The sequence below is a fragment of the Thunnus thynnus genome, chromosome 22, assembly GCF_963924715.1.
Source record: "Thunnus thynnus chromosome 22, fThuThy2.1, whole genome shotgun sequence".
NCBI classification, from domain to species: domain Eukaryota; kingdom Metazoa; phylum Chordata; class Actinopteri; order Scombriformes; family Scombridae; genus Thunnus; species Thunnus thynnus.
In genome coordinates, this window is record NC_089538.1 from 17,347,094 (window position 1) to 17,373,972 (window position 26,879).

At 34.7% G+C, this 26,879-nt stretch overlaps 3 protein-coding genes and 1 long non-coding RNA gene across 7 annotated transcripts in view; all 4 read left to right on the forward strand.

Moving 5' to 3' along the window:
* Positions 1 to 26,879, forward strand: part of LOC137175028 (Fc receptor-like protein 5) — a 137,296-nt gene that overhangs the window by 46,771 nt on the left and 63,646 nt on the right. Inside the window, exons 5-6 of the mRNA XM_067580648.1 lie at positions 2,636 to 2,902; positions 3,773 to 4,069. Of these exons, the coding sequence (XP_067436749.1) occupies positions 2,636 to 2,902; positions 3,773 to 4,069 (564 nt within the window). The remainder of the gene's footprint in view (positions 1 to 2,635; positions 2,903 to 3,772; positions 4,070 to 26,879) is intronic.
* On the forward strand, positions 4,937 to 6,377 carry LOC137175114 (high affinity immunoglobulin gamma Fc receptor I-like). The gene is made up of 2 exons (XM_067580810.1): positions 4,937 to 5,364; positions 6,127 to 6,377. The coding sequence occupies exons 1-2, from the start codon at positions 4,974 to 4,976 to the stop codon at positions 6,375 to 6,377; spliced, it is 642 nt and encodes a 213-aa protein (XP_067436911.1). The 5' UTR covers positions 4,937 to 4,973.
* Positions 6,945 to 9,379, forward strand: LOC137175039 (uncharacterized). 4 transcript variants are annotated; one of them, XR_010925542.1, is made up of 7 exons: positions 6,945 to 7,059; positions 7,202 to 7,217; positions 7,310 to 7,362; positions 7,977 to 8,039; positions 8,162 to 8,224; positions 9,121 to 9,186; positions 9,319 to 9,379. It is a non-coding gene; the product is annotated as an uncharacterized lncRNA (long non-coding RNA). The 4 variants fall into 4 exon arrangements; XR_010925540.1 differs by lacking the exon at positions 6,945 to 7,059 and having other exon boundaries at positions 7,070 to 7,217; XR_010925541.1 differs by lacking the exons at positions 6,945 to 7,059; positions 9,121 to 9,186; positions 9,319 to 9,379 and adding an exon at positions 8,660 to 8,683 and having other exon boundaries at positions 7,070 to 7,217; positions 7,805 to 8,039.
* On the forward strand, positions 10,972 to 21,505 carry LOC137175115 (SLAM family member 9-like). The gene is made up of 6 exons (XM_067580811.1): positions 10,972 to 11,129; positions 12,547 to 12,716; positions 13,278 to 13,580; positions 15,200 to 15,414; positions 20,710 to 20,775; positions 20,920 to 21,505. Exons 1-6 carry the CDS (start codon positions 10,972 to 10,974, stop codon positions 20,953 to 20,955), a joined length of 948 nt encoding a protein of 315 aa, XP_067436912.1. The 3' UTR covers positions 20,956 to 21,505.

Here is a 26,879-nt window from a genome sequence, read left to right on the forward strand (position 1 = left end):
CCCCGAGTGGTGAGTCCTTTCTCAGCATGAGAACAGACACATCATTAAATTTGCTGACAGTACTGTGATCCTCAGTTTATTACTTGACCAACTTTTCCCCCTGATACAAATCTTTTCTTCAGGTGAATGTTTATAAGAAATATGGCTGTGAACAAAAGATATTCACACCAAATCTCAACAACATCTGTTTTTATCATATAAACTTGAAATGTTAATGCTGAATAAAAGCTTCTCATTCTTGTTCATAGAAAAATGAATTTAATATATTTTTTTAATTTCAGTAATCTGCCTGCTTGGTAACCTAGACAGCAAAGATGCAACTACATGGGATTATTAAAGTGTTCCCCAAAATGACTGATGTTGAACAGTCAAGTCTCTCTGCACTGTGAGATAAATGCATCCTGTAAAAGTTTAGTTTCAGGTGTTCTGGAGGACTGTTGTCCTCAGTAAGACCTGTTTATCTGACAAACATGTGATTGCAAAGGTCTTTTCATACTACTTTAATTTTCTGTTTGAACAGTTTCCAACAAGGCTGTTGTGACTCTGCAACCCAACTGGCCTCTGATATACAGTGGTGAGACAATCACTGTTAGATGTGAGATCCAGGGAGGTGCAGACACTCAATGGGAATATGAATGGAGAGAAAATAGTGTGGACGTATCTCGGAAAGATAAAGAATTCAGAATCAGCAGTGATTCTACATCACATACTGTAGACTTCATGTGTATGGGTAGAAGGGATTTTTTTTCGACAGAGTGGAGTGAAGCCATCACATTGACGTCATGTAAGTCAAATATGTATATCATATTCAGAATGACATGTTTTTTATGTTTCAATCTAGCTAGATAAGGTAACAGTAAATATTTTCACCTTCCTGTAATAACATAACGTCATATGAGCAGCTAGCGTCTCAAATTCTGTTTCTTTAGTGTGAGAACAGAATAACTTAAGAGGAGACAACATACAGTGTAGTTTTGAATTATAATGATTCACATGAAATTGTGCAGAGAAGAACATAAAATATCAGTTGTCTTCCAACAGTGAATCATAAATGACAGTGAATCATGTGTTGAACTTAACCAACAGAGGCTTTGCACCCGCATCACCAACTAGCTCTAAACCTTTTTTGGGAAACATGTCACCCTATGATCACAACAACTATTCTGCTGTTAATAAAAAAAACAACAAAAAAAGAAACAAACAAAAAACAGTGCATTAATTAAACATCAACTCTACCTCATTAGTTAGTTCAGCAGCAACTATTGTTTCCCAAATCAGTCATTGACCCAGAAGAGTCACATTCTCTGTTTGCATCTTCCATATAATGGTATTAACTAAATGACTTAATTGATGTTCAGCGTTCTCTGAGGGAAATGCCATCCCACTTGTTACTCATTTTGTTTTTTGCTCTGAACTAAACAGCAAATAAAGCCAAGCCGACACTGACAGCAGAGAAAACCATCATACCAGAACACGGCAGTGTGACACTGACCTGCTCTGTGGACGCCTCTGCTGATTGGAAATATGAGTGGTTTAGACGAACCTCAGGATCTTATGCAGATCAGCGCATCAGATATACTTATGACAGAGTTATAAGTGTTGATCAAGGAGGCATCTACTACTGCGGAGCAGGAAGAACAGGAAGAAGAGGAGGAGACCCAGAGATCTTCACCGAGTACAGCAATGCAGTCACTATTTGGAAAACTGGTGAGTTTAGTGATTTGTTGTGGAATAATACAACATAAATTATTTAAATATGTTATCAGTAGTGTAAAAAAGTTATTTTGGTATCAATGGCAAAAAATGAGAACGTTAATGACAAACTGAATATAAGTTAGTAGCTCTTACTCCTCTGATGATGGCGAAAATAAATCGTTACAACCCTCTTCAGGTTGTGTAAAGATGCAAAACAAGAGTAGAAGATGTTTCCATGACACCACTCAGTTTTATCCATAACATCTATTTCTGGTTAGAACACATTTCTCCTATTAAATTGTTTGTGGATTTGTCTTGGTCTTTAAACACCATTCAGCCCCATTTCTGCCAAGAAGTTGCTGTCCTGTTGTTTAAATGGCTGCAGTGGCTTTTAGATTTTTTTTATGAAATAGATCTCAAAAGTTGAGAGTCAGTGTTGTCAGATAAGAGTTTCTCTCCACTGGCTGCCCCAAAGAATTTGTCCTTAATCCTAATTTGTATATTTTGTTTGAAAGACTGTTTTTCTATTGCTTTTAAGCATTATTTTACTGTTTGGTTGATTTTGTGTGTGTGTGTCTGTGTGTGTGTGTGTGTGTGTGTGTGTGTGTGTGTGTGTGTGTGTGTGTGTGTAGGCACTTGATCTGTATAATGGTAAAAAATGGCCATGTTGCTCTTTTATTGCTTTATTAAGTCTTCTTTTGCAAACATGTTGCTTGATATGTTTTCATACTTCTGTTTTTTTTTAACTGCTTTTGTTATTATGGCTGTTTAGTTGTGTTTGCATTGTTTGTTAAACCGCCCTACAAAAGTCAAATTGTCGTTAGGGGACAATAAAGACGATTACCCTGAAATTTTGTTCTAAAAACTGACTTTGACTTGACTTTTTTATTTTACATTTCTATTGGTATCCTAATAATCACGTATTTTTCTATGTGAACAGTTCCAAATAAGGCCACTGTGATCCTGCAACCCAACTGGCCTCTGATATACAGGGGTGAGACAGTTGCTGTCAGATGTGAGATCCAGGGAGGTGGAGACACTGAGTGGACGTATGAATGGACACCAGACAACTTAATCACATCTCCAACACTCAGTGAACACAGGATCAACAGCAACAATTACTACAGTGGAGAATTCAAGTGTAGAGGAAGGAAGGACTCATATTCCTCGACAGAGTGGAGTGATGTCATCACATTGACAGTATTACGTAAGTTGGACATCTTTCATCCATAATGAACATGTTATGTTTTATATTGTTTTCATCTGTTGTTTTGTTCAGCAATGCCATCTCATATCATTAATGACTAATAACTCAGGATATTTACTTAATTTAATTTATTTTATTTCTTATTATTTATTTTATTTCTAAGATTGATCTGTTAGTTTAATAGTGTTACATGTTGGCCTGGAGGCAGCCATTCAGGCTTTTGAGCTATTTCAAGAATGATTTCCCTGTAGTTCTTGTGCTGAACATTTTCTTCAGGCAAATCTCATTCCAACCATTTACTTGTTTTGTTTATTTGTTCTAATGTAATCTCAAGGCCACACTGACAGCAGAAAGGACATACCAGTCATACCAGTATATATTTCTGTTTTTATCCAAACTGTGTATATTTGGTGGGTACAGTCTCTAACAAGACTGTTGTAACAAAGCAAACCAACTGGCCTCAGATATTCAGTGGTGAGTCAATCACTCTAAGATGTGAGATCAAAGATAGTGGAGACACTGACTGGGAGTATGAATGGAAAACAACCAAAGAAAAACCTTGAAAAACACAGTGAATACTGGAGGTTCAGAGCTACTTTTTACAGTGTGGAAACTACAGTGTAAGGGTGAACAGAGAATAGGTTTGTATTCAACAGACAGAAGTGATCTCATCAGGTTGACAGTGTCATGTAAGTTGGACTGTGTTTCATTAATCGTGAGAATATCATGTTTTTGAGTTTCCACCTATCTGTGTCTGAATAATTCAATAGAAAACATGATAACTGTATTAGATAAGATTTATTTATATGTCTAGAGACTAAAGTCTACATCATGACATGTTTTCATTCTGAGAAAATCACTTTCCAACAGATGCACCTGTCCTCACTGTGTCTCCATCATGGCTGAGTCCTGGAGACTCAGTAACTCTGAGCTGTAAGGTTGAACATCCATCTGCAGGATGGAGGTTCTACTGGTATAAGACTGTTCCCAAACTATCAGACAACTCCTACAGCTATGAGCTGCTACCTGGTAGCACCAATGGGACTGAACAGGATTCCTACATCATTCATGGGTCGACACACACAGCAGGATATATGTGTAGAACTGGAAGAGGAGACCCAGTGTTTTACACTGATTACAGCAAACCTGAGTTTGTTTGGTCTGGAGGTGAGTTTGTTTGTTTGTTTTTGTCTCCTTCTGTCAAGAAGCAGTTGTGATGTCATTATCTGGGTATTGATTGTGTTGAACCTATGACCTTTCTCCATCAAGTCAAGAATTCAGTTTTTCAACACACTCATTAAACACAATGTTGATATTGAATTGTTCTACATACTGGACTGGGCTGGATTTCCTTCTTTACATCTTCAATTGATCTGAAAGCATTACAGCACCAAATAACTGAGATATTATGATTTTACTTGTCATCGAAATCAAACTCGGCTCCTCTTTGCAATGAATACTTTTACTTTGGATGCCTGAGCTCATCTTACAGCCAATACTCATTACTTTTACTGACACAGCAGGCTGGACAGGTGTGGTTAAATGAGACTTTATCTAGTGATCAGGCAACATATAGACATACAAAACAGTCAAAATCTGGTAATGAAAAACCAGAAAAGTCATCAGGCAACAAAGCAGGTAAATGGACAAAGTACAGAAACAGCTGGAAACCTGAGAAAACTCAGACAGATGAGAGAAAAACACTGACTATACAGTACCAGTCAAAAGTTTAGACACACTTTCTCATTCAAGGGAAGGTGTGTCCAAACTTTTGACTAGTACTTTATATAGAGACAATGAAACATCATTTAGTATGAAAAACACATCCTCTGTATGTTTGAAAGGTGGCAGGTAAACATAGGTTGTTTACAGCTTCACAGTGAACAGTTGCTGTAGTTATCTTGGTAGCAAGTTTTCAAGATAGAAAAAATAATCAAAACATCCATAAAACAGCTCAAACCACTCTGCAGCACACTTCACGTCTCCACTGTCAGTCCATATGCTCTGTATGCTCTTAACACTCACAGTTTCACCAAAACACTGAACCTTTTGCACAGTTTATGTTATTGAGATGTTTTTCTTCTCAACAATAAATAGTATTAAAAGTACAAAAAAGAGGATTATTTGTATTGTGATCTTTTTTAAATTTAATATCTCTGTACTTGGTTTGCTCCTCATTACATGTTGTTTTTCAGATGTTCGTTTAGCAGTGACTCTCAAAGTGAGTCCTGACAGAGTCCAGCACTTCACTTCTGACTCTGTCTCACTGAGCTGTGAAGGAAACTTTACTGAGTGGAGAGTGAGGAGGTTTCCTGAGGACCACGACTGGTCATACTGTTCTAACTGGAGGTCAATGACTGGATCCACATGTAACATCAAGAGTTCACAGCAGAGTGATGCAGTGTACTGGTGTGAGTCTGGATCAGGAGAGTTCAGCAATGCAGTCAACATCACTATACAGAGTATGTTTACATTACATTTTATTTCATTTTCATCTTGTATTTAAATTATTTTCAACATAGTGTCACTAACTACACTACACTTGTAGACAATCAAGTTATATTCCTAACCTTTTGATAGCAAAAATTATGTTATATTATTGTTTTTTTAACAAAAAATAAAAGCTCATTAAGTTATTATTCCTTGAGATTATAATAAAGAAATATCATCCAATCAATTAGAAAATCAGACATCCTCTGCACAACATTATAATTTAGTCATGTTCTTGTCAAACACAGGTAATGCAAAAGAATAAATAAATTATGAAAGGGCTTTTCACACCAAAAACTCATCTGTGGACAAAATTAAAGCTTCTTCATATTTATTTAAACAATTGGAAATTAATATTTTACAGATCCAAGATGTTTGGTTCACAGTTTCTTTGGTGTGCAGCAAGACCTTTCTTTATTCTTGATGATAAAATTAACATGCTGATTTAGTCAGAGGTGTTGTTGTGTCAATAGCCATCCACCATTTCTCTCATATGTACCTGTTAGCTCTAGAGCTAACTAGCCATAGCTAGTATATTTACAGTTACAAGGCATGTATGTAATAAAAGCTAAAATGTTGGATCTTTGCTCAGCTACACTGATTCTGTGAGATAAATTAGTTGGAGAAAAATAAAGGCATATGTGTGATCTATTCTCATGGTTTTATGTCACCTTGTTCTAAAGGTCAGCAGCTGGTCTCTGACTGAAACTTCATATTCTTTGACTGTTTTACAGATGCAGATATTATCCTGGTGAGCCCTGTGCATCCTGTGACTGAGGGAGATTCTGTTACTCTTGGCTGCAAACTGAAGAGAGGAGAATTACTTTCCAATGTGTTTTTCTATCAAAATGACAAACTTGTCCAAAATGATACCAGAGGGGAGCTGAATATCTCTGCAGTGTCAAAGTCAGACGAAGGCTTCTACAAGTGTGAATACTCAGGAAACGAATCAGTACAGAGTTGGATGTCAGTTAACGGTGAGTAGGATTAAAACAATTCATGCATTTTCTTTTTTGTAAACTGTGTTGCTGTCTTAGAAAGAAATGTGGTCAAATACTTTACAGAATTAGAAATTTACAGGTTTAGTTTCAGCTGATTTCACATATTAGATTGTGTAAGAGATCTTGTTTTATACTGAACCTAAGGTAATTCAATAATGAAACATAAAATTACAAAATTTAGTATATATGAAAATACAAATGTAAATGAATGATGAGTCAAAGTTTGTTTTCTTTTCAACTGAATAAAGTTGCATCAGTGGTCATGACTCATATCACACTGTATAGCAACACATACATGTTTATACATACTGTTTATTGTGTGTTTAGTGTGTGTATATGTGTTTGTGTTTTCATACCTCTAGATTTGTATATAATGTGTTTGTATTTATGTGTTTGTGCTGTAGAAGTCGACTTTTTTTGTATCCTAGATTTTTTGTCTTTACTAAGACTTGATGTGACTTCACTTATTTTTATTCAAGCACTTCATTTTAAGAATCGTACTATAGAACTTAATTAATTGTATTAATAGTTATTAATTCTTATCTATTACAGCAGTGTCCAGGCCTGACAGCTCTTCATCTCTTGTACCATTAATTGTTGGGCTGGTTTGTGGAATTATACTTATTATTCTCCTGCTCCTGTTGTATTGCTACAGACGATACAAAGGTGAGACTTTTTCCTTCTGATGTTAAGAGTTTTATGTATTTTAATTATTCAAATACTTAGACATATGCTGATGTCATAACGTGAAATGTCAGAACAATTTACAGAACAACCAGATGTAACAACACATGTATCTTTTTCACAGATTCACACTTTATCAGGTTGGTACAAAACCATCTTCTCTCATTTTGAACATAACAGCAGTACCTTCAATGTTTCTTATTAAATTTAATGTATTTGCTAAACGTTTTAGGCCGATCCAGCCTGAGAGCACCAATCAGAATGAAAACTCCTCTTCTCTCCATGGTCAGTCTTCAAACTAAAACTGATTCATTTGTTGGACTTACCATTAACTCTAACCTGAACATATTTACACTCAGTTTCTAATCAGCTGATTTTCAAAGAACATTAATCAAAAGTCTCAAAGACGTGTCAGCTGTTTAACCACATGCACAAAAGATCAGAGTATAACATGGTTTCACATTGTTTGCACTTGAACTGAACCTAAACTACTAGACAGAGTCCTGAAATATTATTGTTCTACTGTCCTGTCATAACAATACATACTATAATAACATCATCACTGCTTCATGGTATGAAAATATCTTTCAGTCCTGGTTGTGACTTTTTAAATATTACAGTTTCAAAGACTAAAATATTTAAAATTCCTTGTTTTGTACACTTATCTACACCACAAATAAAAAATAAAGATGAATTTGACCTTGGCTTGATATAAACTGCTCTGTAGTCGATGCCTGTCTCTATGAATCAGTCAGAGGCTCTGAGGACACTGATAATGGTACAGTATATACCTTTTGATTTACACAGAGCAGTCAGAAATACTCAATTATGTTATTTAAGGGGACTGATTACAATTAATTGATATAAAATCCTGTAACTAAAAAATAAGTATATTTCAGATGCAGGAGAATCCCAGGATATTACATATTCTTCGATCGAGCTTAAAAACATTGCTAAGGCAGGTGAGTACACAAATGACTGAAATGCAATAAATAGTTCAGAGATGTTTTTATCTGCCAGCAGACTAAACAAAAAGAAAAGATACATTTATTATTTTTATGCATTTCTTTGATCATCTTAACAGGGAAGCGTCATGAAACAGTGGAGAGCACTGTTTACGCTGATGTGAAGATAGGATCTGCTGCAGGTACAGTCCCACCTATATGTTTTTGTTGAAAATGTGTCAAATATATAATTATTTGTTAATTACACTGTATGTAATTATGGGTCAGCATGCAGTTCAAATAATCTAAGTCACCTCTGGTACTACTGCCACTGGGAGCTGCTTGAGGCAGATATTGTCAAATCCTGTTCACATAAAGGAGCCTTTAGACTCTAAAATGATGAGACATTTCTCCAAAAACAAACAAAATACATAAATTGAAGTTTCAGTTACAGCAACTGATTTGTGTGGATTTTGATTTTCCTTTTATACATTTTAAATTCTGTTACTAAAAAAGAAGACAAGTATCCCAAATTTCTTTTATTTTCATTCTACCTGTCAATCCATCCATTCATCCATCCAGCTGTATATGTCTGCTGAACAAACAAATCCTGACATCTGGTTTCTGTTGCTGTTTAGATGATAATCTAATGTATGCCCAGGTTAACCGTCACAATAAAGGCAAAGCCAAGAAACACAAAGGTAAGTAAAATCTACACCAACCATCATGTTGGTCTTGAACACAGTGTAATGTATGTAATGTGCTCAGTGTTTGTAAAATTGTAGGTATTTGTAATTATTATTTTTTCATTGAACATCTTGTGTTGGAATGTATGTTTATTTTACATTACGTGTGTTTGCAGTGATGAAGAACAGTATTTATACATCAGTATGTATATTCAGTATCAGTATGTTTACTAAATCCTGTTAAAGCCATAATACTCTGCTGTTTAACTGCTTTGAGCACTGTGAGCATTACAATACTGTTATTCTTTTATTATCAGTGGAGACATTAACACTGACAACCCTTCAGTGCATTATCACTGTAAATTATGACATTACTGGCAAATGTTTCAGACTAATCTTCTCTCCATTTATAGGAAAATCAACTCCTGCAGCAACTGATGAAGCTGTTTATTCTGAAGTTAAACCAGGAACATCTCTTGGTAATAATTCTGCCATGTTATGTGCAGACTATAATGATTAATTCTACTGACTATATGTCATAATAGCATGTTGAAAGCATATTTTACATCTTGAATAACCCTATATGTCTGTTTTTTGTGGTTGTCTTTCAGGTCAGTAAAGACAGCTGTATGGACAAGGCCAAATAAATATGGTTAACAGCATTTTATATAACCATTGTGTGCAACTCTGCTATCCAAATATCAGCCATGCTCAGTGTTTTGTACAGTTAATGTAATAGCAGATGATATAAAATAATTACATCATGTGGATTTAATACTCTCTTTTTAGAAGAAAGCACAAGACTACTGAGATTTATTCCCATTTAGTATTTATGCACTGTATCATTATTATCATTATTTTTACAGTTATTTTTTCACTTTATTTTAAAAACTTTGATTGCAGGCTGTTTCAAAAAGCAGCAAGATGTATCTGTTTGAAATGTTTAAACGACATTACCCAGGTGGCACTGCAGCTTTAAAGTCAACATATTTTTCAGTGTTAGATGAAAAAGCTCCAGGATGGACATCATCAATTACTTTTGTATATGTCATGAACTGCTATCAACTACTACATGTAACTTTTGCTGTTATTATACTGGAAAGTTTTCCTGTCTATTTACAAATGAATTTAGCAGTGGTGTATGTGCTTTATTTTTTAAGACATCAATAAACCTTTTTTCAGCAGTTAACAGTCAGTGTTGTTTTTAATTGCTTTTTATATTTACATAATATATACTTTATATATTTATATAATTGAGTGAACTAGTGTTGTCATCTAATTGCACACTACCAAAGGTGTGAGTCCACATGTCTTTCCTAATATTAGCTGATCAGAGGGCAGACGCCAGAGAGAGTTGAGGAAGTAGAGAGGAGAGTGGTGCACTACTGATCCATATCTAATAATGAAAAGCTGAACATCAAATAACAAATGCACATTGCAATTAATGCCAAATGTTATAAATAAAGGTCAAACAATGAAGAGTCTCCCATTAAATAATGAATACAGAGATAGAATAGACATTAAATATGCAAAAATGAACCTCCACACAAATTAAATACAACTCCATCTTTTTATTTGAAGGTCTATGTCTACCTTCCACCACTAGATGTCACAATTTCATTATTTGATGTTGGCCTTCATTATTCATTGCTGCCACATTCATTGTTCATTGTGATGATTTGTTATTTGATGTGTGCTGTGTGCCCAACCTGTCAATCAAACCTGCCATCAAAGGCTCCACTCAATGCCTACAGAGCAGGAGTCCTGCAGGGGAGACTCTTGACCGACCGATGAAAATGAGGAAATAAAGTCTTTAGTTAAAGCTAAATGTATGTTGGGAACCAGATGACATGTTTCACACCTGGTTGACAGCAGATGGCAGACTGAGGTGATAGGGAGAGTTCAAGATGTAAAACACAGTGAGAACTTTAATGTCAGATTTTCACAGGCTCACCCCTCTGACTTTCTGTTGTATGATGTTTCAGATTGAGAAATAAATATTGACTGTCAACTTCCTCATGTCACCACCAGTCATAGTTGTATTCAAAGACAATCAGTTAAAAAACATTGTGTAATTACTATATTATATTCATATGCATTGCACTTGACTCAATTTCTGCTACCTCCAAAAATATTTTCATTTGTTTTACTTTCTACCATGATTGCACATCTTGCACAGTATCAGACACCTCTTCTTTTCTGCTTACTGACACATTAGCTCTGGTGTGAATGTGATGACAACGCTGTCAAAGTCACACGTATTTATGTGTAAAGAGGAACTGGTAAGCAGACTCTCTGGCTTCGTGAAAAGAAACCCAGTATTTCTTTGGGCTGTGTTACCAACATGCCAGGCCGTTCCAGAGCCTGTTCTGTCAGCTCCACAGAGTCTCTGCTGCCCAGCGCCACGAAGACAAATGACAAGGTGATTGTTTTATGATTTGCGATACTACATGCCAAGAGGACAAGTGAGATGTTGGTCCAGCTGAGTGCTTACCAATGCTGTCTGTTTTGTCGTTGAAGTTCAGTAAGTCAGTAAAAATGTTATAATCTATAGTCTATAAATGGAAGGGTTGATTTTTTTTGTAAATACTGCCCAACATTGTAACTTATGCTGATGACACAGGTGGATTTGGTTGTTTGTCAGTACATTAAAGTATTAAATTAAGTAAATACCCATGCTTATCATAATTACTTTGTAAAGTTTAACTTATATACATTACAGCCCAATATATAATGTAATATAATTGTGGAATACAGATAAACATGTTTGAACTCTGGTTTGGTCTGGTCTGGTTTCTGTTTCAGAGTTTTTCCTAAAGTATATTCAGGGTCAGGTGTATAATTTAACATGTTATCTATGATCTTACCAGCATCATTCTCACTGAATCTCATCTCCTTTCTAAAGAATTATCAGCAAACTGTGTAATGATGCACAATGATATTAAAAGTATAAAATAAATATAAATATAATATAAATAAGTTTCCCCAAAATGGGAATATAGTGTGCACTACACTAATGTGCAATAGTGTGCACTCTCATCTACACTACAGAGTGTAGATGAAAGTGCACACTGTATGAAAAGTTCTGAGGAAAGAAATGGACATTTACTCAATCATCACGTTACTGTATTTCCTGCATGTCAAACCTAGAGACATCAATGTGAATACACCATGTCAACGCGTTTATTTACTGAACCACTAGAAGAATTTGGCTGAAATATAAAAATCTGCAAAATGGGGGCTGTGAGCAAAAAAGATAAGGAAGACTTCTACATTATATACTACAGACATAGAAATCTGGCATGATTTTATGAAAAAGTGCCACGAGTCTGTGATCACAACAGTAGCTTCTGTTACAATAGCTTATGTAGAGATATTTTTCCTTTGAAGGGCCAGTGCCATTTTTGCATGTGGTCACCTTGTGGGTTTCAGGTCATTCATGTAACTGTGAACACTTAAATGAGTTGCACACAGAGCACAGACCTCTTCTGCAGAGGCATGTGCAAACGGAAGCAACACACTAACTAACTTGGAATTAACTGATTGCAAGAACGTATTTACCACATCATGTTGTAATATTTGACATGACATCTAACATGATGTGGTAAACTTTTTTTTGCTGGGGTTAACAAATGCAGACCCTAACCTCTACTCTCCACACATCTTGACCAGATATTTCCTTGCAGTAGCATATAGATATAATGTGTTAGCTAAAATGAATTCAGTGTATAGTTTGATTTAGCTTGAACATGTATTTTTTTGTCACTTGGCCGTAATTTTGCAAAACATCTAATTATCTCTAATAATTCAACTCAATTTGCTCAATGTTTTTATCTCAGACCAGGTCAGACCGCATGTAAAATTAAACACGTCACGGCAGAGTTTACAAGACCAGAAGAGGAAACAGAAGATATTCTTCTCCTTACAGAGATGGCCGGTGGTTGCCTTCGACACTTTAGCTGCTTCTTGGCATACAGTGCTTTGCTGCTGCTTGGGGTTTCCCTCCATGGTACGTACACCTCTGCTCTGTAAGTTTATGCCATTTTATGAGAGGTATTTATTTACCCAGTGCACTCTGACATGATCTTAGAATTGCACAAGTTAATTATGTAAGGTCAAGCTTGTAATATTTCCTGGATGTTTGCATGGGGAAGACACTTGCAGTCTTTGTATCTTGTGTGTTTGCTATTGCAGGAAAGCTACTTTTTTTATTTTTAAGTGTGTGTTTTCAAATGTTGTTCTAATTCATTGCCTCATTGCCATTTATCTCCAAATATATATTTTAGTTGTAAGTTTAAAAATAAAATCTTGGCAAATGTTTTTTTTTTCCTCACAAATCCTCATATTTAAACACAAAATAAATTATTTGTCAGTATATTCCCATCAATAAAAAACAATAAGACTTAGCAAAAATAAATAAATAAATTGAATAATTATTCTATACCTTAATTATCAGTCATTTTTGTAGTTTTTGTTGTTACTTCCTGTCATGCCTCAACAATGATATATTAAATTGAAGCCCAATTTTATTCTCTGTAAACAGCTGTGCCATGTTGTTTTTATGTTTCAGATGTGGAGGCTTCCAGTTGTGATCGTACCATCCATAAAAAAGTTGGAGACACTGTAGAGCTTCCGTCATGCTTACCAACTGAAGGGGTCACCTCAGCATTTTGGAAATATAACAATACAAAAGTTGCAGACAAGGATGCAGATGTAACTCATCCTCAGTTCAAGAGCAGAATAGACCTAAACCCTACAGATTTCAGTTTAACAGTGAGAAGACTGACTCTTCAAGATTCTGGTGTTTTCAGTTTAATCTCAGAGGTGAATGACAAGCAAAGGGACACAGTCTCCATCACTCTGCAAGTTCATAGTAAGATGCTTCTGTTTCTGTTAACCAAGTGATGTCATTAGTTTTAATTTACAACAGGTTATTGATTATTCATTCATGAATATCATTCTGCAAGTGATACAAAAGCCCCTTAGCATTAAATGTGGGTTGTGTCAGATATTAAAATCATATTTGTTGATTTAATAGAAGTACACCCTGCGACACAGGGTTGAACCTCTAAAAATGTATCATCACATTTTAGAAGCAGAGCTCTGTGATCTATTACCTATTATGAATATGAAATGGCACTATATTGCCATTTGTTATACAAAACTTTTTACTACCATCATGCGTGAATCCAAAAAGAAAAAAAAAAGAAAATTTACTGTTTTGATAATATTTTGAAAGGGTTTAAAGTCACTATCTGAGTTATGCCTGTCAAGTTTTCTGTTCTCATGCTGCACATATGTGGTTTATAATGTGACAGTTCCACTACAGATCTATGACTCAAAATATGTAATCATTTTTGAATCATTGGGCCATTGATTTCACAAGGAAGTCAGGTCAGGTCAATGTTTTTGTATAGCCCAATATCATAAATAAGAAATCTGCCTCAGGAGGCTTTACAATCTGTACAGCAATACAACATCCTTTAGCCTTAGACCCTCAATTCAAATAAGGAAAAACTCCCTAAAAACCCTTTAAAAGGGAAAAAAAATGGAAGAAACCTCAGGAAGAGCAATAGAGGAGGACGGACAGACATGCAACAGACTATGCGTGTACAGAATAGACAAAGAAGGAAGGAAGTAAACAAAAGCAGGCATCTCATTTCTAGCTGCTGACTGTATTTTGTCGTCTGAAGTGATGACTGTCGCTAGCAGATTTCATGTAGCTCTGTGAGTGGGTTGAAAGCGTTGTCTTCAGTTGACTTTTTAATGTTTTTATGATTTGTTTTTAAAACTAGAAGCCTGTAAAACAGTGTTAAATATGCAATATGCAATATGATTGCTACATACCGGATATCATGCTAAAATATTGAGGCTAAAGCTGCAAGTACCAGACAAAAAGTCAGCATCTTCACCAGTTGATGATCCGTGTAGAAGAAATGGAAGTGGAAGTCACATTGTTTGTTCAGTGTAAAGCTCGTTAGCTCTCGTATCACAATACTGTACTATAAATTAAAATGTTACTAAAATGTTATTTGTTCTAACATAACTCTGGGATGGTATGACAGCTTTTCTGCTGTGTTATCACCAGACTTGTATATAGTGAGGAATTGCCTTTGCTTCTTTCCTAAGAAAAAAAAATATATATTGTGCTGATCATTTCCTTTTGTGGCCAGATAACATTCTGATGTCTTTAGCATCTTTAGCATCTTTGATCTAAGGCTCAAAATACTTCTTTGAGCAACTCCTGATCATTTTTTTTATTCAGATTTGTGATTTTTGGGAGCTTTGGGAGCACATAGAGGTCAAAAACTTAGGTTTTCCAGGTAAACTGCATTTAATGGGGGTCACTAATGTGAATTCTCTGTTCTGTCGAACAAATTCTGCTATACATGCATTTGTTGGTGTTTTATATGTACATGTATAATGGATTTGCAAAATTCTTAATATCTTATTCTCATTATCTTATTTTCTCTCTCTCTACTGCCTAATTAGAGCCCATAATGAAGCAGCCTATCCTGACTGTAAATTCCACCTGGCATGCTTCGAATGAATCCTGTACAGTTGTGCTGGAGTGCAGTGCAACCTCTGACAGAAAGGTCTCCTACAACTGGACCATGATGAACCAAACCAGTGGCGGCTCCAGGCTGCAGTACAATATCCAGCCAATTGATGGCAACATCAATTTCACCTGCACAATTTTCAATTCTGTCAGTGAGAAATCTGCATCTGAAACAGTGAAGTGTAGCAACAATACTTCCACTGAAAAACTAGGTATGTGCACAGAAATTAATATACTTCATTAGTGTTTAATTCCTGAATGATTCTTGAATTAATATACTTTTAAGACATGTCCCAACAATATACATATTAATTGTTTCATGTGACTATCTGTAATTATATCTAATATATAAAATATATTTAGATTAAATGTAATTATATCTAATATATAAAATATATTTAGATTAAATGTAATTCTATAATAGATAAAATGATAACTGTATTAGATAAGATTTATTTATATGTCTAGAGACTAAAGTCTACATCATAACATGTTTTCATTCTGAGAAAATCACTTTCCAACAGATGCACCAGAGTCTGTCCTCACTGTGTTTCCATCATGGCTGAGTCCTGGAGACTCAGTAACTCTGAGCTTCATTTTCATCTCGTATTTCAACATGGTGTCACTAACTACACTTCCTGTGTAGATAAACAAGTTATATGCCGAACCCTTTGATAGAAAATGTTATATTATTGTTAATGCAAATGAATAAATAAATTATGAAAGGGCTTCTTTCCAACCAAAACTCATCTGTGAACCAAATTAAAGCTTCTTCATATTTATTTAAACAACTGGAAATTAATATTTTACAGATCCAAGATGTTTGGTCCACAATTATTTTGGTGTGCAGCAAGACCTTTCTTTATTCTTGATGATTAAATTAACATGCTGATTTAGTCAGAAGTGTTTTTGTGTCAATAGCCATCCACCGTTTCTTTCATTTGTACCTGTTAGCTCTAGAGCTAACTAGCCATAACTAGTATATTTACAGTTACAAGACATGTATGTAATAAAGCTGAAATGTTGGGTCTTTGCTCAGCTACACTGATTCTGTGAGATAAATTAGTTGGAGAAAAATAAAGGCATATGTGTGATCTATTCTCATGGTTTTATGTCACCTTGTTCTAAAGGTCAGCAGCTGGTCTCTGACTGAAACTTCATATTCTTTGACTGTTTTACAGATGCAGATATTATCCTGGTGAGCCCTGTGCATCCTGTGACTGAGGGAGATTCTGTTACTCTTGGCTGCAAACTGAAGAGAGGAGAATTACTTTCCAATGTGTTTTTCTATCAAAATGACAAACTTATCCAAAATGATACCAGAGGGGAACTGAATATCTCTGCAGTGTCAAAGTCAGACGAAGGCTTCTACAAGTGTAAATACTCAGGAAAAGAATCACGACAGAGTTGGATGTCAGTTAAGGGTGAGTAGGATTAAAACAATTCATGCATTTTCTTTTTTGTGAACTGTGTTGCTGTCTTAGAAAGAAATTTGGTCAAATACTTTACGAAATTAGAAGTTTACAGGTTTAGTTTCAGCTGATTTCACATATTGGATTGTGTAAGAGATCTTGTTTTATACTTTACATAAGGGCATAAAATTACAAAATTTAGCATATATCAAAATACAAATGTAAATGAATGATCAGTCAAAGGTATTTTTCTTTTCAGCTGAATAAAGTTGCATCAGTGGTCATGACTCATATCACACTGTATAGCAACACATACATGTTTATTGTGTGTTTAGTGTGTGTATATGTGTTTGTGTTTTCATACCTCTAGATTTGTATATTAATGTGTTTGTATTTATGTGTTTGTGCTGCAGAAGTCAACTTTTTTTGTATCCTAGATTTTTTGTCTTTACTAAGACTTGATGTGACTTCTCTTATTTTATTAAAGCACTTCATTTTAAGAATCGTACTATAGAACTTAATTAATTGTATTAATAGTTATTATTTATTATCTATTACAGCAGTGTCCAAGCCTGAAAGCTCTTCATCTCTTATACCAATAATTGTTGGGCTGGTTTGTGGAATTATTCTTATTATTCTCCTGCTCCTGTTGTATCGCTACAGACGATCCAAAGGTGAGACTTTTTCCTTCTGATGTTAAATGTTTTATGTTTTAATTATTCAAATACAAAGATGTATTCTGATGTCATAATGTGGAATAGCAGAAAAATAATCTATAAAATAAAACCACATAACAATAAATATCTTTTTCACAGATTCACGCTTTATCAGGTTGGTACAAAACTCTCTTCTCTCATTTTGAACATAACAGCAGTACCTTCAATGTGTCTTATTAAATTCATTGTATTTGCTTAATGTTTTAGGTCGATCCAGTCTGACAGCACCAATCAGGACCCAGCCGTGAATCACATGGTCAACCTGAATGAAACTCAACATAACATATACTCCTCTCTTCTCCATGGTCAGTCTTCAAACTAATCCTGATTAATATCATCATTTTTTGTTAACTCTAACTCTAACATTTCTATTACTCTTTTTCTAGACTCTAGCCATCTGATTTTTAATGAATATTAACCAAAAGCCACAATCCATTAGACATGAAGTTGTTGTTGATCTCAGTAAATAAAGCAGTGGGTCAGTTTGTAGAACAGTCTCAAAGATTTGTCACATAACCTGTTGTTCTACCACATGCACTAAAGATCAGACTAGAACATTGTTTTATATTGTTGTAATTGAACCAAAACTACAAGACTTATGTCCAGAGTCCAGAAATATTATTGCCATTATGGCTTTAAGGCTTTATAGTCTTGGTTGTAACGTATTAAATATTACAGTCTACAAAGACATGAAAGCTTCTAAAACCTTTACAGTTTCCTGTTGTTGCATTTATCCACACTGTTAAAATCACATTTTTTTAAAAAAAAACCTGAGGATTTTTGTTAAAAAGGTGATATTTGATTGGTATCATGCAATTGAAATGATTAATTTGACCTCGGCTTGATTTTCATTTTCTGCTCACAGGTGATGCTTCTGTCTATGAATCAATCAGAGGTTCTGAAGACACTGAAAATGGTACAGTATACACCTTAACATGGAGCAGTCTGAAATGCAATATTACATAATTTAAGGGAAAACAATTTACAAAACAATGTAACAACAAATATCCTTTTCACAGATTCACACTTTATCAGGTTGGTACAAAACTCTCTTCTCTCATTTTGAACATAACAGCAGTACCTTCAATGTGTCTTATTAAATTCATTGTATTTGCTAAATGTTTTAGGCCGATCCAGTTTGACAGCACCAATCAGGACTCTGCTGCAAATCATATGGTCAACCTGAATGAAACTCAACATAATGTATACTCCTCTCTTCTCCATGGTCAGTCTTCAAACTAATCCTGATTAATTTTGTCATTTTTTCTTAACTGTAACCTCAACATTTCTATTACAGTCTACAAAGACAGTAAAGGTTCTAAAACATTTAAGATTCCCTGTATTTGCATTTATCCACAATATTTTAAAATCGAAAAAATAAAGAAAAAAAACCTGAGGATTTTTGTTAAAAAGGTGATATTTGATTGGTATCATGCAATTTAAATGGTTCATTTGATCTCAGCTTGATTTTCACTTTTTGCTCACAGGTGATGCTTCTGTCTATGAATCAATCAAAGGCTCTAAAGACACTGAAAATGGTACAGTATACACCTTAACATGGAGCAATCTGAAATGCAATATTACATAATTTAAGAGAAAACAATTTACAAAACAAAACCATGTAACAACAAATATCATTTTCACAGATACAGGCTTTATCAGGAATAAAACTCTCTTCTCTCAGAATGTGTAAAAGAATTTCTAAATGCTGATATTTGTGAATGTGTACAGTAAACTGAAAATGTGTATTCAGATTTGCAAGAGTATCAAGATTTGTGAATGTATTTTATGTGTAATGATTATAACAGCCTTGCAGGTGTTGCAGGTTTCTTATTGTTCTTGCTCAACTGTCTTAAATAAATATGATGTTTTAAGTCTGCATTATGAAGGCAAACAAAAATCAAGTAAAATAATGAAACGACCCAGAGATTGAAAAAAATAACGATTTTTTTGTCCATATCGCCCAGCCCTAGCATACACAGAGTTGTGAATGTGTAAAATCTGTGAGAAAAATGTATTTTAAGTGTTTTGCTCCAAGAGTTGGGAAGTTACACCTCAGGTACACTTCTCCATTGGTTTTCTTTATACATGTGACTTTTGCTAGACTCCTGTCATGCCTGAAATCTGCAAATGTGTCACAATTTTTGTCTGTAACACAGTGTGCCAACCAATATTGAATTATTTGCAATATTAACTTGCAGACAAACATTCTGCAGGTTTCTTGTCAACAGATTGATAGTCATCACTGCTGCAAAACCTCTAACTAGCATTAACATTTTTCCTAATATCAATCACCTCATGTGTTTGCTGACTGTGACTGTCACAGCATGCAGTCAGTGAGGATTAGTCTGGTGCAGGTTACTCACTGAAAATATATTCAAACATTAAGGCTGCTGTCACTAACAAGACAAGTATAGTTTGTTGAAAATAACATGTTTGTTTCCTGCAGACTCTAATGTTACATCATATGAACTACATTTGTTTACAGCAGCAGGGTAGATTCTAGCAAAGCCCCAGCAATAAAATACAGAATAAAATGCATTGCAATGATGCTACCCAAAAACAGAATATTTTATACATAACATTGCAGTTTATTTACACTGCAACAATATTGTGCTAGCAGTTTCTAGCGAGGCTAAAACATTACAGGTTGTCAGTTTGCACCATTAATGATGCTAAAGAGCTACTGGTCACTCACTAGATGGAAATTTGTGGAAAGTTGTTTGTTGTTATGGTAGTTGGGAACAGTACAGTGACTTTTATGGCTCCATTGCATCCTGCCTTGTTTTAAACATTCACAAATCTTGATACACTTGCAAATCTGAATACACAGTTGCAGTTCCCGTACATATTCACAAATTTCAGTATGAATTTAGAGATTCTTTTACACTTTTACTAATCTGATTACACACACATGGATTAAGACACAGTTTCACAACTTTCCACACACATTGTGATGTGGAAAAATGTATGTGATGTGTTCAGTGTTTGTAAAATTGTAGGTGTTTATAATTATTATTTTTCATTGAATATCTTGTTTTGGAATGTATGTTTATTTTACATTATGTGTGTTTGCAGTGATGAAGAACAGTATTTATACATCAGTATGTATATTCAATATCAATATGTTTACTAAGTTCTGTAAAAGCCATAATACTCTGCTGTGTGACTACTTTGAGCACAGTGAGCATTACAATACTGTTATTCTTTTATTATCAGTGGAGACATTAACCCTGACAACCCTTCAGTACATTATTATTGTAAATTATGACATTACTGGCAAATATTTTTAACTAATCCTCTCTCCATTTATAGGAAAATCAACTCCTGCAGCAACTGATGAAGCTGTTTATTCTGAAGTTAAACCAGGAACAGCTCTTGGTAATAATTCTGCCATGTTATGTACAAACTGTAATGATTAATACTACTGATCATTAAATGGATTATATGTCATAATAGCATGTCGCAAGCATATTTTACATCCTGAATAACCTTATATGTTTATTTTTCATGGTTGTTTTTCAGGTCAGTAAAGACAGCTGTATGGACAAGGCCAAATAAATATGGTTAACAGCATTTTATATGACTATTGTGTGCAACTCTGCTATCCAAATATCAGCGATGCTCAATGTTTTGTACAGTTAATTTAATAGCAGATGATATAAAATAATTACATCATGTGGATTTAATACTCTCTTTTTTAGCAGAAAGTACAAGACTACTGAGGTTTATTCCCATTTAGTATTTATACACTGTAGTATTATTATTTTTATTTTTACAGTCATTTTGTCACTTTATTTTAAAAACTTTGATTGCAGGCTGTTTCAAAAAGCAGCAGGAGGTATCAGTTTGAAATGTTTAAACCACATTACCCAGGTGGTACTGCAGCTTTAAAGTCAGCATATTTTTCAGTGTTAGATGAAAAAGCTCCAGGATGGACGTCAACAATTACTTTTGTATATGTAATGAACTGCTATCAACTATTACATGTAACTTTTGCTGTTATTATACTGGAAAGTTTTCCTGTCTATTTACAAATGAATTTACCAGTGCTTTATGTACTTTATTTTTGTTAGGCATCAATAAACTTTTTTTCTGCAGTAAACAGTCAGTGGTGTTTCTAAATGCTTTTTATATTTACATAAAATATACTTTATATATTTATATAATTGAGTGAACTAGTGTTGCCATCTAATTACACACTACCAAAGGTGTGAGTCCACATGTCTTTCCTAATATGAGCTGATCAGAGGGCAGAGAGAGTTGAGGAAGTAGAGAGGAGAGTGGTGCACTACTGATCCATATCTAATAATGAAAAGCTAAACATCAAATAACAAATGCATGTTGCAATGAATGCCAACTGTTATGAATAGAAAGGTCAGACAATTAACAGTAACCCATCAAATAATTAGTACAGAGATGGAATGGTCAATATTTTTATTCTTTATTTGAAGGTCTATGTGTAGCTTTCACCACTAAATGTTACTATTTCATTATTTAATGTGGGCCTTCATTATTTATTGCTGCCACATTCATTGTTCAATGTCATGATTTGTTATTTGATGTGTGCTGTGTGCCCGGCCTGTCAATCAAACCTGCCATTAAAGGCTCCACTCAATGCCTACAGAGCAGGAGTCCTGCAGGGGAGACTCTCGACCGACTGATGAAAATGAGGAAATAAAGTCTTTAGTTAAAGCCAAATGTATGTTGTCAGCTAGATGACATGTTTCACACCTGGTTGACAGCAGATAGCAGACTGAGGTGATAGGGAAAGTTCAAGATGTAAAACACAGTGAGAACTTTAATGTCAGATTTTCACAAGCTCACCCCTCTGACTTTCTGTTGTATGATGTTTAAGACTGAGAAATGAATATTGATGAATATTAAATGATATTGAAAATGAGGAAATAAAGTCTTTAGTTAAAGCCAAATGAAGCTTAGTGAAAGTTCAGTCAGGAAGACTATCTTTTGCATGCTCAGGTCATTAGTATTATTTCCCAAATCATCTGTCATTCCTATCCCTAAGGCATAGCTGTCAATTAAGACATCAGCTGTTCACATCACCTGATCACATCTGACCAATAGCACGGTGACACACCTTTATTTGTCAGCCTATCATGATGCGGCTGTCTTTTAAAATATGTTTTCTCCTTCTCTACCTTAATGCTTTTATGCTGTTGTTTTGTGCACCCGACCACCTCCCCATCACCGCCCAGTCTTCGCAGATTCATCAGTGCATCTCCTCATCAACCTCATCAGCCTTATCAGCCTCAGCAGAAGTCATCAGCCACCATCACCAGTGTCTGGACTCCATGGAGGGATTTATCTTGCTGCTGCTCCCTGTAGAGTCTAAGCACCAAAAACTCTGGTCAACACTTAATCTTCAATATCATCTGTATAATAAACAATTATTTTTGCTGCATTCACTTGTCTCTCCTGATTGAAATTTACGCTGTCAGCCAGATGACATGTTTTACACCTGGTTGACAGCAGATGGCAAACTGAGGTGATAGGGAGAGTTCAAGATGTAAAACACAGTGAGAACTTTAATGTCAGATTTTCACAAGCTCACACCTCTGACTTTCTGTTGTATGATGTTTCAGATTGAGAAATAAATATTGTCTGTCCACTTCCTCATGTCACCACCAGTCATAGTTGTATTCAAAGACAGTCAGTTAAAAAAAACATTCTGTAATTACTATATTATATTCATATGCATTGCACTTGACTCAATTTCTACTACCTCCAAAAAATTGTACTTCATTTAGTTTCTACCACTTAAAAAAACAAAACATTTGTGAACTCACATCCTGCACAGCATGAGACATCTCTTCTGCAACACATATTTCTGTGTAAAGAGGAACTGGTAAGTTGGTTTGTATTTGTCATGCTGATAAGCAGAGGCTTGTCTTGTTTCTACTCAGACTGTAGTTGATAAGTAAATTGTATAATACAATGGTGCAAAATGTGCACCAATTTCCAAAAAGTCTAAAGTTCTAAAATCCAGTAAATGAAAAATGAGAACAGGTAAATGACAGTAAACAGAAGCAGCCTTTATAACCTAATACCAGAGGTTTGTAACATGGCTGTTTTTAGAAATGAGTCCTGACATTTGGCTTCTGTTTGAATATGTGATGTAGACTCAGATTAACCACCATAATAACGATCAAGCCAACCATGACAAAGGTCAGTAGGTAGACAACAACAGTCTGCTGTTGGAGGTTTATTTCAACAACTCAAGATTTTGGGGGAGAAGCAGAAATTCAGACCATAGATGGATGTGTTGAGTTCAAATGTTGATTGACTTTGAACTCAGTTGGTTTATTCATACTGTAAATGTCAAACAATAGAAATGATTTAATTATACTGTTTCTGAATAATGAGGCTGATAGAATACAGAATTTGTTTTCTGTAATTGAAAAATGGATGTTCAACATTTTACTCATTGATGGGTTAAGATGAGTTTTTTCATTTGCTTTCTTGTTTTCTAAGCTATAATATCATCACAACTGCTGTTGCTCTTTGGAGTGATAAGAAGGCAACACATTTGTAATTCAGGACTTCCTCATAAAACGACCAGATAGACACAAATCTACCTCCAAATAAAAAGAGTAAATTAGAGTAAATAAAAAGTTCTGACCACAGTTTATATCAAATTCACTATGGAGACTATTAAACACACACACACACATATACAGGATGTAGTGTCCAAGAATACACAGTAGAATTATACGTGTTTATTTATATACACACGCAACACCTACCTCATCACAATGCAGACACTGTTGATGCAAGAGCAGTGGGCATATACTGCATAACATACACAAATAAACACAATAAAATGTTAAGCATGTTTATGATGTGATATGACTAAAGTCAATGATTTTATGGATAATGGATGTGCAGTAAATACTTATTGTTTATACATTTTTTATTTATAACATTTTCCAGGCACAAACCTTTGCACAAGACACAAGCTAATGTATTTCTGCAGTGACCAGGAAGTGCAATGTGTCAAAGTTTATCAAACCAGTTGAAGTTTTCTGTGGTTTGCATACAAGGGAAGGAAACACAGGCAGGCTAAATTTTAAAGAAGTTGAAGAAAGTCTCATCTCATCTTTCATTTACCCGAAATGTAACTTCTCTCTTTGTCTTTCTGCTGCATTATTATTAAAGCAAAGTCGAAACATTTGTCAGACTCAGAGCAGCTGAGTGACAGAGTGTCAGTGCTGGATGTGAGGATGAGGTACACTTTGATCTGTGTGCTGGGATTATTCTGTAAGTACATTACTGACTTTCTCTGTTTGCATGTCACAGATTAAAGAACATGTTCCTGAATAGTCAGAATTACAGAGTATCACTGGTTGAACCAGTTTCTCTGAGAGCTTGAACAGAGCACGCTTATGGTTTTTAACTACAGGGTTGTTTTATAGGCCAGATGTTGGTTGGTGACTTGGCTCAGTTTAGATTGAAGGACTGTATTAAATTTACTGACGGATGATTATTTTTGCATAATGTAAATGTGAATTGTTTAAGGTATTGTTATGCATGTGGGTTTTGAATTTCATGATTTTCCTATTTTATTTTACATATTTCATTTTAAAGAGTTTTTCTCCTCTTATCTGTTTTAATTTATCAAACAATAGTTACCACTGCTGAAACTCTATTTGTGTTTTTGTTTTTTGTTTTTTTGTTTGTGATTTTGACTTTCTGTCAGTTTGATTCTGTCTGATGAAGTTTCAATCTTTATTTTAGCGCTGAATACACTCTTCTACGGACACTCTGAAGGTGACTAATGATTTTTGTTTGTATATTATATATAAATATTTATTTCTTATTTATTATCCACTGTATTTCTCTTAAGGCCCAAACGCACTGAAAGCGTTTGACGCGTTTAGAAGTACACTTATTGCACTTATTGTCTTGACGCCCCAAATCCGACCTGTTTCGATTTTGGAGCGTCAAATGAGGACCAAGCGACCAGAGAGAGAGAGAGAGAGAGAGAGAAGGAGGAAGAGGAGACAGAGAGAGAGAGCGGTAGTGAGAAAAAGCCTCTGAATGAGAGAGATAAAACGTTTTATTCTGATTATTTCACTTCAGTCACGTATATATATATATATGTATCATTTTACTCCATGTATCAATACAAATTCTGAAATGCATGATGTAAATGTAAATTGTCTAAGGTATTGTTATGTATGTGGGTTTTGAATTTCATTTCATTTTAAAGAGTTTTTCTCCGTTTATCTGTTTCCTTCCTGCTTACTAACTTACTGTGTATAGACTATATATAGTTTAAAATGCCTTTGTTATGCTTTGACCTTTTTTAAGTTTGATGAGGTTTCAATCTTTATTTTAATGCTGAATACACTCTTCAGGTGACCAATTATTTTTTATTTATATATTTTATATAAATATTTATCTCTTATTTTTTAATACTTGCTGTATTACTCTTAGTCACCCTTTTTGTATCTAAAGTAGATTAGTGCAGAATTGCTTATTCGTCAAAACTATATATATTTTGGTCTTTATCATTTCTGGGCAGATTTGTATGTTTATATAATGAGACCAGATGTTGTTCTGACCCTTGAGACAAATTGTATATTTACTAAAGAGTTTGTTAACTTCATACAGATGAGTTTTCTCTTCATGCATTCATCTGATAATCTTAATGTTCATCATTAACAGGGCAGGGTGATGACTCAGCAAACGACACTGGTGAGTCTGATGTGGAGAAAGGATCATCTGCAGGTGCAGTCAATTACAACAGTCATTACAACTTCATTCATTATTACACTGGAGGTGATTACGGGTTGACGTGCAGTTCAAATGATCTCACTTACTTTGGGTAGTGACATGTGTGCTGGCTGCCACAGTGTCTTTTTACATCATCTTATAATTGTAATAATTGATTGTGAAAACCAAGTGCAGGACCAGCCTGTATGAGCAATATTCCTCTTATAATTATAATATCTTATAATTGTGAAACTAATGTAGCAAACAGGTGAGTGTGGAGCTGCTTTTAAGAAATTGGGACATAAAATCATTTAGTGGGCATATCATTAATTATTACAGTAAGTGTGAGTACAACTTCCTCTTAATCCAATTTAATGCTGAATTCTCACAACACACTTTAAAATCATTATATTTAATAGTGATATCATATTGCTACTAAATCACTTATAATGTCACAGCTTTGTTTATATGAAATATATAATAATTTACAGTAGTTGAGATGATTAATGAAACAAGACTACACCTCTGTTGCACAGATGATGATGTGATCCTGGAAAGTCCTGCATTCACATTGTTTGAAGGAGACTCAGTGACTCTGCGCTGTAGAAATCGTACTCCTACATATGAGAAGAAAGCCACCTTCTACAAAAATGGATCATCTCTTGAAACGTACACAGACCATCAACCACATAGAATATCAAACACCAGTGTAGAAATGACCATTTATCCAGTATCAGTGTCAGACAGAG